A 12,763-nucleotide genomic window follows, 5' to 3' on the forward strand; every position below is an offset into this window, starting at 1 on the left:
TCTTGAGTCTAACAACATGTCCTGCTGCTGAGCAGCGAGACTCCTTCTGACCCGACGGGAGTTGTTGCCATGTTTTTGGATGCGGGGCAATGCTTTTATTTTGAAAAACCCAGTGCATTTTGAAGCGGAGGTTTTGCGGCTCGCTTGACGGTGCTGGTCCGCATGAAGACCGACAGACTCCAGTGCGGCGGGATCAGCGAGACCCACAGAGCCGACACACGGCCCGCGGAGTGCGGAGAACCAGACGTCAGGTCGGAACCAAGCAGGTCGGAACCGAGCCTGGAGACTGCGTCCCGAAGGACCAGGACGGGATGCGTCCTCAACGATGAACGAGCTGCAACAGGATCCCAGGAATCCAGCCAAGTCTCGCAGAGCCCCAGCGGGGCTGCGGGCTGACTTGTGGCGGTGAGTCCGCATGACCCGGGCCGGCGGCTCGGGGCTCCGCGGCGGGACTTCTCCTCCCGGATGCGGCAGCGCTCTCAGCCACACGCAGTCCTGCCGGGTTGGTGCCTCCATCGGCCACAGCAGACCCAGCTCGAGGGGAGGGGACGTGAGTCCGGCACAGCACGGCACGGCAGTCCACCGTTAAGGTAAAGACATCATTCCTGTGACAGAACAGCTTCATGCTGCTTCTTTCGCGCGTGAAGCCTCGAAACCAGCGGGACCAGCGGGACCAGCAGGACCAGCAGGACCAGCAGGACCAGCAGGCGCGTGAGGGAAAAGAAAAGAAGCATTTGACAGACTGGTCTGCACCCGCTGCAGGGGCAGAGCATCCAGACCACCATGAAGCACAACCTGTGGGTCCCCTCTGGACCAGAGAGACCAGAGAGACTAGAGAGGACCAGAGTGGACCAGAGGAGACTGGAGGGGACCAGAGAGACCAGAGAGGACCAGAGCGGACTAGAGAGACCAGAGAGGACCAGAGTGGACTATAGAGACCAGAGAGGACCAGAGGGGACTAGAGAGGACCAGAGGGGACTAGAGAGACCAGAGGGGACTAGAGAGACCAGAGAGGACCAGAGTGGACTAGAGAGACCAGAGAGGACCAGAGTGGACTAGAGAGACCAGAGAGGACCATAGGGGACTAGAGAGACCAGAGAGGACCAGAGTGGACTAGAGAGACCAGAGAGGACCATAGGGGACTAGAGAGACCAGAGAGGACCATAGGAGACCAGAGAGACTAGAGAGGACCAGAGTGGACCAGAGGAGACTAGAGAGACCAGAGAGGACCAGAGGAGACCAGAGGGGACTAGAGAGACTAGAGAGGACCAGAGTGGACTAGAGAGACCAGAGAGGCCTAGAGGAGACCAGGGGGGACTAGAGAGACCAGAGAGGACTCGAGAGGACTAAAGAGACCAGAGACACCAGAGAAGACTGGAGAGGACCAGAGAGGACTAGAGAAGACTAGAGTGGACCAGAGAGACTAGAGAGGACCAGAGAGACTAGAGAGGACTAGAGAGACCAAAGTGGACCAACAAGACTAGAGAGACCAGAGAGGACTGGAGTGGACCAGAGAGACGAGAGAGGACTAGAGAGACCAAAGAGGACTAGAGAGGATCAGAGAGACTAGAGAGGACCATAGAGACTAGAGAGGAGCAGCATCTCCTTCTCTGGTCAGCAGGTGGTCCTACATGATGGTGGACCGACATGATGGTGGACCTACATGATAGTGGTCCTACAAGATGGTGGTCCTACATGATGGTGGACCTCCATGATGGTGGTCCTACATGATGGGGGTCCTCCATGATGGGGGTCCTCCATGATGGGGGTCCTACATGATGGTGGTCCTCCATGATGGGGGTCCTCCATGATGGGGGTCCTACATGATGGTGGTCCTCCATGATGGGGGTCCTCCATGATGGGGGTCCTCCATGATGGGGGTCCTACATGATGGTGGTCCTCCATGATGGTGGTCCTCCATGATGGGGGTCCTCCATGATGGGGGTCCTCCATGATGGGGGTCCTCCATGCCTGACGTTCTGGACCTCGAGGGTTCAAAGAGCAAACAGAACAGCAGCTCTGTGTTAACAGCAACAGAATAAACGGGCCAAACCATTTCCTTTGCTTTTGGAGGGGTAATTTAAAGCTTTTCATAAACGGATCAAATCTAAAAGTCTACCTGTGAATAATGAAAGTATTGACCTCCTGGCTGCGTTTAAATACTACGTAGTATTTATATAGTATCCTGTTAGCCTCTATGTAGTATACTATGTAGTATTTATATAGTATCCTGTTAGCCTCTATGTAGTATACTATGTAGTATTTATATAGTATCCTGTTAGCCTCTATGTAGTATACTATGTAGTATTTATATAGTATCCTGTTAGCCTCTATGTAGTATACTATGTAGTATTTATATAGTATCCTGTTAGCCTCTATGTAGTATACTATGTAGTATTTATATAGTATCCTGTTAGCCTCTATGTAGTATACTATGTAGTATTTATATAGTATCCTGTTAGCCTCTATGTAGTATACTATGTAGTATTTATATAGTATCCTGTTAGCCTCTATGTAGTATACTATGTAGTATTTATATAGTATCCTGTTAGCCTATATGTAGTATACTATGTAGTATTTATATAGTATCCTGTTAGCCTCTATGTAGTATACTATGTAGTATTTATATAGTATCCTGTTAGCCTCTATGTAGTATACTATGTAGTATTTATATAGTATCCTGTTAGCCTCTATGTAGTATACTATGTAGTATTTATATAGTATCCTGTTAGCCTCTATGTAGTATACTATGTAGTATTTATATAGTATCCTGTTAGCCTCTATGTAGTATACTATGTAGTATTTATATAGTATCCTGTTAGCCTCTATGTAGTATACTATGTAGTATTTATATAGTATCCTGTTAGCCTCTATGTAGTATACTATGTAGTATTTATATAGTATCCTGTTAGCCTCTATGTAGTATACTATGTAGTATTTATATAGTATCCTGTTAGCCTCTATGTAGTATACTATGTAGTATTTATATAGTATCCTGTTAGCCTCTATGTAGTATACTATGTAGTATTTATATAGTATCCTGTTAGCCTCTATGTAGTATACTATGTAGTATTTATATAGTATCCTGTTAGCCTCTATGTAGTATACTATGTAGTATTTATATAGTATCCTGTTAGCCTCTGGACCCCAGAGGAGAGGCGTTTTACTACAAACTCAAAGAACTTTACGTTGTTTCCTCAAAAGTTCATGATTTGTTTTTCATTCATTCTTTTGTAAACACAATGTGTTCATGGTAAAGCAGAGCAGCTGGTGTTGAGGTGACAGCCAGCTGACGATGAGTGGAAACAATCCCCAGACATCCCGTCACCGGCATAATGGTCCAGTCCACGAGGCAAATATATTCAGTTTTCTACATTAGAGGACTAAATCAGTCAAATCTGAGAATTTGGCAATAATCTTCTAAAATATTATTCAGGACAAGAAATTATTGATCAAATTATTTGGCAAATTCATTTAAAATGTGGCAACTCGTTGATGAATTGACTGATCTTTGCAGCGCTAGACTTTACAGGAGAAATGCAATTGCATAAAAAACCCATCAAAGTTTAAAATGCTTAATATTTGCTTAGTTAAATAAACTGTACTTGTGTATCTCTTTTCTAGTCTTCTGACCACTAAAAGCTCTTTAACACTACATGTCATCATTCACCCAACTTATTACCTTTGATATTCATGAATTAGTACTATAATAATGAATTTAATGAATAAAGCAATTAATAGAAGGTTATTTATCACATTTCTTAAGTGCCAGACAAATAACACTGTTTACGGCGTCATGACAAACCTGGATCTGCTTCTCTGGAGGTTCCAGTGGGTCAATGCAGGAGCTGCTATAGACTCTAACTTATAGAATTAAACCCACTCATTGTTACACATACAATGTGCTGAGCATTGTCTGATCATTTTATTTATTTATTAACACACCCAAAGTAATCTTGTTGGTCCTGGAGATGGTTTTTCACGTTCACTAAATACAACATTTCAGTGTAAGCTTTCAGCAGCAGATGAGTCTCTCACGCTGCTGACGGTGCCTTCAGTGACCTCGTCCTCCACCAGCCAACGTTCTGGTGGTGGTTTGTATCTCAGCGAGGACCCGAGCCGCACCATGCACTTTAATTTGTGAGGAAGTATACTTCTCTGAGCAGAGCCTCTGCTGCAGACACAACCACATACTTTCCTGCTGTGGTGTCATTATTACAGAGACACATCATTATGTCGCCTTGCATAACTCACTGTGGCCGCTCACGACTCAGTGATTGTTTAGCACAAACCTTTTTTTCATGTTAATCACCACTGGAAATGATTAGAGTGAAACTCCCTGGACCTTTCTGCGTCTGTGGGGAGCCTGTAAATTCATGAAGCTACACACAAAAGTGAAGACTCATTCGCACATGTGCTGTTCTTCTGGAGTTCCCACATGGGACATAAAAAAGGCAAATAAAATGGACCGGCTTCAAACACTCTGACCGCAGTGACCCACGGTCAGAGTGCGTTGAACGTCCTCACCACGCTGACTGTCAGACCCTCACAGGAAGTCGTTTCTCCCTCTTCCTTGTGCCGGGCCACACCACCCTCCTTCACAGATGTGTACATATGGGCGGTTCTCAGACTTTTCTGTTACGCCGTCATGGAGAATGAATTGTTCTCACACCCGAGCAAAAACTGGTTGTGAGCACATCTGGGATCGAGGGATCGCCTCCACAGAGCAGGCGGACGGCTGGGCCTGCACCCTGCTGCTGGTTCAGGGTTTATTCCTCTACACATCCCAAGAGGTCTTCAGTGATCCAGCCTTAACTTGGAGTTTATTTATACTTACTACATCTTTTGATATTGACATTGTGTTGGAGTTAGACATTCCAGTGATGTGACAACAGCAACACTGATCCTGCTCTGAGATAGAAGGATGACAGTACAGCAAAAGCTTTGTATTCCTAAAATAGAGTTGTCATGCAGCAGATGATGGAACGCTTACAACCAGAAAATACTTCAAGAACAGACTTGGATTTACAAACATGACATGAGCATCTCTGCTTGATGGTAATGCAGAGAACTGACCGAATCTCCTGAAGAACAAACCTCTTTCTCTGACTGGATCACTTCACCTCATCGACGTGATGATTCATTTTTGTTTGGACCCTTTCAAGCTGCTGAGCAGTAAATGTTACCTTTGTCTCTTTGTAGCATTAGTAAATGTTACCTTTGTCTCTTTGTAGCATTAGTAAATATAATCTTTGTCTCTTTGTAGCATTAGTAAATGTTACCTTTGTCTCTTTGTAGCATTAGTAAATGTTACCTTTGTCTCTTTGTAGCATTAGTAAATATAATCTTTGTCTCTTTGTAGCATTAGTAAATGTTACCTTTGTCTCTTTGTAGCATTAGTAAATGTTACCTTTGTCTCTTTGTACCGTTAGTAAATGTTACCTTTGTCTCTTTGTAGCATTAGTAAATGTTACCTTTGTCTCTTTGTAGCATTAGTAAATATAATCATGTCTCTTGGTAGCGTTAGTAAATATAATCATGTCTCTTGGTAGCATTAGTAAGTATAATCTTTGTCTCTTGGTAGCATTAGTAAATATAATCTTTGTCTCTTGGTAGCATTAGTAAATATAATCTTTGTCTCTTGGTAGCATTAGTAAATATAATCATGTCTCTTGGTAACGTTAGTAAATATAATCTTTGTCTCTTGGTAGCATTAGTAAATATAATCTTTGTCTCTTGGTAGCATTAGTAAATATAATCTTTGTCTCTTGGTAGCATTAGTAAATATAATCTTTGTCTCTTGGTAGCATTAGTAAATATAATCTTTGTCTCTTGGTAGCATTAGTAAATATAATCTTTGTCTCTTGGTAGCATTAGTAAATATAATCATGTCTCTTGTTAGCATTAGTAAATATAATCATGTCTCTTGTTAGCATTAGTAAATATAATCATGTCTCTTGTTAGCATTAGTAAATATAATCATGTCTCTTGGTAGCATTAGTAAATATAATCATGTCTCTTGTTAGCATTAGTAAATATAATCATGTCTCTTGGTAGCATTAGTAAATATAATCTTTGTCTCTTGGTAGCATTAGTAAGTATAATCTTTGTCTCTTGGTAGCATTAGTAAATATAATCTTTGTCTCTTGGTAGCATCAGTAAATATAATCATGTCTCTTGTTAGCATCAGTAAATATAATCAAGTCTCTTGGTAGCATTAGTAAATATAATCTTTGTCTCTTGGTAGCATTAGTAAATATAATCATGTCTCTTGGTAGCATTAGTAAATATAATCATGTCTCTTGTTAGCATCAGTAAATATAATCAAGTCTCTTGGTAGCATTAGTAAATATAATCTTTGTCTCTTGGTAGCATTAGTAAATATAATCATGTCTCTTGGTAGCATCAGTAAATATAATCATGTCTCTTGGTAGCATCAGTAAATGGACTGGCGGAGCCGGGGATGAAAACGCAGAAGCTCTGATTGAAGGCTGACGCTGCTCACCACTGAGCCACAGTCGCTGTGTGAAATGTACCTCATGTTCTGTGTACTGACTTTGTCTGGGAGAAAGAGATGCCAGCCTTTGGTCTCTTTGGTCCTCCTGGTGAAGCTCCTAGGTGCTGAACAACTGTAACACAAGTTATATCCTACTGCCACCTCTTCTCTTCTTCTTTTACAATAATGACGTACTTGTTTTCAAGAGATGAATTATTGACATATCACATTTTTGTCTTTTATTAGGGCGCAGTTGAAGATATATAGCTGACTGATGTATTGTGAACCCTCAAATACAGACTAGCCTGTATTTCTACTACATGTGGATATGTTGTTACAACTGCACTAACTCTTAAAATGTCCTCACTTCCAAAGCCCTCTGACTGGGCGTGACAGGAGCTCTGGACTGACCTGAGCCATGAAGACCCAAAAGGCTCAAGGTCCCACACGACCATCACCTCCCTGCCGACGAAAGTCTCACTTCACCTTACGAGGCAGGAAGAAGGACGGGGTGATCCAAGGGAAACTTCGCATCCGCTCCTTCCCCGGGGCCTTCCTGGTGCTGGGGGTCATGGTGGTGGTGGTTGGCACCGCTCTGGCTGTGGCAGGATACTGGCCCTACCGGATACCCAGAGCCTCCATCCTGGGGGCTGCAGAGAAGGAAACGTTCTCTGAGTCGCAGACTTCTGGGTGGAGTCTGAGAGCTAAGGGTTTCCTATCTACAGCAAGCCTCATCCACAGTGAGCGGATGAAGCTGCTGGGGCCGGTCATCATGGGGGTGGGACTCTTCATACTCATATGTGCCAACACAGTGCTGTACGAGAACAGGGACAGAGAGACTCAGATGCTGCTGGCTCAGATGCGCAGTGTTATCTGCTCCGTGTCTGCGGCAGTTCCCTCAGCAGACCTCAAAGAAATAGCAGCAGCCAACTCCGTTGCCAAACACTACCAGTGGGTGAGCAGTTTACCAGCCGCCCATCTCAACGTCCTCTGTATGCAGCAGCTGGCCAGCTCCGAGCCGCTGCTCCAGACCAGCCACCCCAGAGACCAGGAGCACAGTGTGGAGAGCTACCAGCAAGCTGTTCTCCAGGCAGAGGTCCTCCACCACCAGGAGTCCGAGCCTCCGCCCTCCCCCCACTCTTCCTTCTCCAACTCATGTAATTCCAGTCAGTCAGACTTTGACACACAGCCTGGTGCCATCTTCCTCCCCCCCCTCGCCAAGCTCAACAACTGCCTGGTGTCTGCCAGCTCCATGTCCACACTGGACGAGGCAGATGTGCCAGATGTCCAGCCGAGGCGCTGCCACAGTATGAGCTGCCGGACTAACCCCTATTCAGCTGCTCCTGGTGTGCGGGATGGAACCCATGCACTGAGGGAGGAGGGAGAAATGAACCAGCCGGTAGTCACAAGAGAGACTGGTTTACAGGTGTGCGTGAACATCCCATGGCAGGTTGTGGAGGCTGCAGAAAAGCAAACTTGCCGGAGCTGGCCTGGGCTGGACCTGGGCAGCAGCAGACGGTATCTGAAACTAGAGAACAAAGAGGACTCGGTGGACAAGCTGCTGGACCAGATAGAGCAGCAGTGTTATCAGTGGGATAAGAGTTTTGGCTCTGGGCCTTTCCAGTGATTGGCTGCTCTCACTGAGGGATACAGTCACCCTGATAACGAAGAAACATAGGGATCTTTCCCCTGGATCCTGTAACTGCACTACGAGTAGTTTCTCCTGTGTGGGGAGGGACAGAGGCCGAGCCCGGCTTTTCTGGAGTATTTCTAACAAGAATCTTCCAAAACTTGAGTTTGTTCTCAATCGTCAGTGGACTATTGATACACAGGTCATGGTCTCTGCTTGGCCTTCACTTGGATTGTTTTTTATAGAATTGAAGGAACAATAAGGCCCTACACTGTCACAGCTGAGAGAAGCAAGACTGTTGCCAGACTGTTTACTTCTGCAGCAATGCAAGAAATCAACTTGCAACTTGATCCAAAATGTGTTCGCCTGTCTCAGCCTGGTGTAGCAGAGATAGAAGGGTGATTGTTTTCACTGTGCTATCCGTTTGAACCAAACTACCTGGACTCCTGAGTCCACAGAGTGCTGACAGCTCTTGACAAATGCAACTAGTATATAAAAATGGGAGAAAAACAATTCCCCAAATGCAATGCATGGCCGTGATGTACAGTATGTTACATCTTCATACTTATGCAGAGGATGTCACTGTTGGTTTTGTGTGTATAAGAAGCAATGCTAGTTAAAGGATAATTCTGGTTTTGTACTTCTTGGGTCTTATATTCTCAGCTTTGGCTGTTAATATGATAACATGAATAACGTTGTCCTCACTAACTTTGTCCCCGCGGTGGGAACATAGTGGCGTCACTACGTCTGTATCTGAACTGGGTGGATGCTTGTTGTAGACACGTTGCTTAATATTCAGTAAAATAGACGCTATTTTCACTTCTACCATTACAGACACACACACCCATGTATGAGCAGCCCACGTGTTCTCTTCATTATTTCGCTTTATTAGGACAGTCTGTTTGTCTCTGCGTACACACTTGATGTATCCAGGGTGAAACTAAACCACATGTGCATGATGAGAGAGGGAAGAAAACCACACAGCCAAAAGCTTCGGACAGAACCTGAACCTCCAGGCGATGTGAGCACATCTGTGTCCTCCATGGGAGGATTTAGGTCAGAAGTCTTCCTCTGCGGTTTAATCCTTGACATTTTGTACACACATGCTAACAGGAGGTGGACCTGTTAGCATGTGTTGACTGCAGTCAGTACTGCTGCGGGCATCCCACTCGTCCTGTGTTTCCCAGCTGACCCTGTGACGTCATGTGTGTACAAATGAACACTTTACATTACATCATTAGGTTCATTTTATTTTCTATTGACGATAATGTAGAATATGTATTTGTCAACGACTGCTGTACAAACAGATAATGAATGACAGTAGTGAAGGTTGTAAGAGTATAAAATATGTCTTCACAGAAGAAGTATTCATAGCTGAGTGATATGGAGATGAATGAGTGTGTCCTGATGCGTACAACTCATCTGTATGTATGTTAACATACATGAATGTATATTAACATACATACATGTTAACATGTATGTATGTTAACATACATGTATGTTAACATACATACATGTTAACATGTATGTATGTTAACATACATGAATGTATATTAACATACATACATGTTAACATGTATGTATGTTAATATACATGTATGTTAACATACATACATGTTAACATGTATGTATGTTAACATACATGAATGTATGTTAACATACATACATGTTAACATGTATGTTAACATGTATGTATGTTAACATACATGTATGTTAACATGTATGTTAACATGTATGTATGTTAACATACATGTATGTTAACATACATGTATGTTAACATACATACATACATGTATGTATGTATGTTAACATACATGTATGTTAACATACATACATGTATGTTAACATACATACATGTATGTATGTTAACATACATACATGTATGTATGTTAACATACATACATGTATGTATGTTAACATACATGTTAACATGCATGTTAACATACATGCTGCTGACATACATTTGTTTCTGCATGTTGATCGGGTCCTACCAGACCTCCACTTCTACAGACTCAGTAATGTTTCGGTTTAGTAAAAGATGCGGTGTGTGTTCAGGTTCCCCGTCCTCACTACACTCTCTGATGAAGTGGATCCAGGAGAAGACGTGACTCGTCTTCAGGAGACTCTGTTTCATGACCTGTTTGACCTCTACGCAGTGGCCTCTGTGTTCCCAGATCTCAGACATTCACTTGGTGATTACAACGTTATTATATTACTCATAAGAAGGACGGCCGAGACCCAAGGTGTAGAAAGCCTGACGATGAAGCCTTAATAATGCAGGAGCTTCTCTGTGTTGTCCTCTTGTTGCCACAGTAGCTTGTGATGAAGCAGGTCAGGGCTCCTGCACTGTGCAGACGAGGCAGCACTCAGCATGGTTTGTGTCATAGAGGAGGAGAACGTGAATCACAGATCCTCGTCCTCGCTCCTCTCCTTTAACAGTCTTCTGTTCTCTGTCTGTGCTGCCTGTTTGTGTGCCATGAGTAACACTGTGTTCTAAATGTATACCGAGCAATACGAGCGGTCTGACCCAACAGTCAATGGCTGTGTGTTGCTACAGAATTAAACCACATTGCCATGCCAGTGTTGAGCAAAAGCAGGTCCTGCTTGCTGTGGTCTCATTTCTTTCAGCTGTCAAGGACCTGGTTGGTTGTTTACGTGTGCAGCATGTGATCATCTCCCCGCCAGCTGCTGACGACCGCACACTCGCCCCAAAGGAGCCGTTGCGTTTCAGCCATATTTCTCCCAACCACTTTATCACCCGATGAATAAAAATGCGACAAATGAGAGTGGAGGCAGGGGGGACTCCCCAGCTGCAGCTCCCCAGCAGGGCCTCCTGCATGCTCCACATCATGCCTTCTCACGTCTGATGGTTCCTTCTGGGCAGGAGTGCAGTCCCTCACGATCCCTTTCATTTAAATAGTAATTTAGGAGATGAATTCTGGGTTAACAGCACATGAAGGTAGCAAGCGGCACCTCCTGCCCTGCAGAGGATGTGATGGGAAACAAACCTGGGATGGTTTTGCAGTGGTCCTCTGGTCTGCTGCTGACCTTCATCACTCTTCATGACAAGCTGCGACCCAATGGAGGAACATTCTCAACGTCTCACATGTGTTCACTGAGAAGATGCAGTTTCAACCTGAGATAGTACAGAATATGTATGCAACACAACAACAAGTTTAATGACAAACCAAAACGACCAGCTGGTGGCGCTACAGAGGGAATTATTATCTTGTACACTCAATTAGTTGTTTTAAATTAAAAACCACAAATTGCATCTTCAGGACACGAGGTATTACAACATACATAACAATTCAGAATCTTCAGCAATTTTTAAACACTCAACAGCTTTCATCACAAACTAAAAGTCAACAACTCAGAAGATTAAAAAAGACTGAAATGAGCTAACTTTACCTGCGAATACTCACTCACTGACTCTAAGACAACACGTCTCTAAAGTCACTGTCTGGAGCAGCGGCTCCAACACAAATTCAAAGTAAATTAAACAAAAAGAAATTCAAAAGGATTTATAAATACAAGAGGAACTTTTCTTGTGATGACCTCATCACGAGGTAAATACTGAAAAACATTGTGCTCCACAGAAAATGAAGCAGCACTCAAGTGCAAAACAAGTTGAAACCAGATAAGAATCATTTGCACTGAAATGTTCTTCAGTCATCTGCGACTAACGACAGATTAAAACAACTCAGACAGTGTTCTTGGAACAAAGATCATGAAACCAGCAGACGTTCATCGTGGATGGAGGTCAGCTGGTCCGCTGAAGGCAGAATGCAGCAGCAGCCGTGACCTCTCTCTCCACAGAGCTGGCGGCCTTTCTGGAGGTCTTAGTGAGCGCTGGTCAAGTAGTCGTATGAGCAGGTACAAATATACAACCCACAAAATGAGTTAGAATATTTTGTTCTTTTATATCATATTGTTCAGAATTTATCTGTGAAAAAAATGTATTTTTCAAAAATAAATAAATGTTATACCATATTTTGATCATAACTATGATCATCCAGCATGACCTGAGCAAGATTTCCCACCAATGCCTTTTCGATCCGCCCCTGAGTTTTTCCAACTTCAGAGTTCAAGGTCTCAACGACCTACAAAGCTGTAAGACCCTCGCTGGAAAGATGAAGACCTAAAGAATCACAATCTCCACAATAAAGCCAGGATTCTAGCCGAAAAAAACTCGTTCGGTTCAAAATGGAAAAGTTAGAACCCTTATGCCTTAACATGCTCGGATTGGGGCATGCTGGGTATTCAAATTTGCATAGACTTCTGCTTAAAATGTGCGACGCATTCGAAGAAACATCCCCCACCACGAAAGCCGTCGCAGTCTGAAAAGTTGAAGGAAGTAGGTGAAAAAAACTGTACGGCCGCATTTGGTTTTCTCAGGTACAGTCGGCGCGGTTCACCTTTCACGTTTTTTTTTTTATTTTAATTTTTTTACAGCTACAGTATGAACGTGCATTGTGTCCTGATTGGTAAGGGACTGTACTGTACACCTTGTCAATCTCCTCCGTGCAGTGTCTCCTGTACAGTACAGAATACGTTCAGCTATAAAGACAGCCGAGCGGCGCGATGGACAAATAGGTCAGAGGAGCGCGTAGATTGATCATTAAAATGACATTTGT

General features: G+C 43.7%; 1 protein-coding gene across 1 annotated transcript; it reads left to right on the top strand.

Moving 5' to 3' along the window:
* Positions 1-156: 156 nt before the first annotated feature.
* tmem200b (transmembrane protein 200B) lies at positions 157-9,542 on the top strand. The gene is made up of 2 exons (XM_068599161.1): positions 157-590; positions 6,872-9,542. Exon 2 carries the CDS (start codon positions 6,915-6,917, stop codon positions 8,121-8,123), a length of 1,209 nt encoding a protein of 402 aa, XP_068455262.1. The 5' UTR covers positions 157-590; positions 6,872-6,914; the 3' UTR covers positions 8,124-9,542.
* Positions 9,543-12,763: the final 3,221 nt, after the last annotated feature.

The sequence above is a fragment of the Clinocottus analis genome, unplaced genomic scaffold (genome assembly GCF_023055335.1).
Source record: "Clinocottus analis isolate CAN_PGR_092001 unplaced genomic scaffold, fCliAna1.0.p SCAF_43, whole genome shotgun sequence".
In the NCBI taxonomy this organism is placed as follows: domain Eukaryota; kingdom Metazoa; phylum Chordata; class Actinopteri; order Perciformes; family Cottidae; genus Clinocottus; species Clinocottus analis.

Coding starts and splice junctions, on each gene's coding strand:
- tmem200b (XM_068599161.1), top strand. CDS start 6,915: ATGAAGACCCAAAAGGCTCAAGGTCCCACACGACCATCACCTCCCTGC.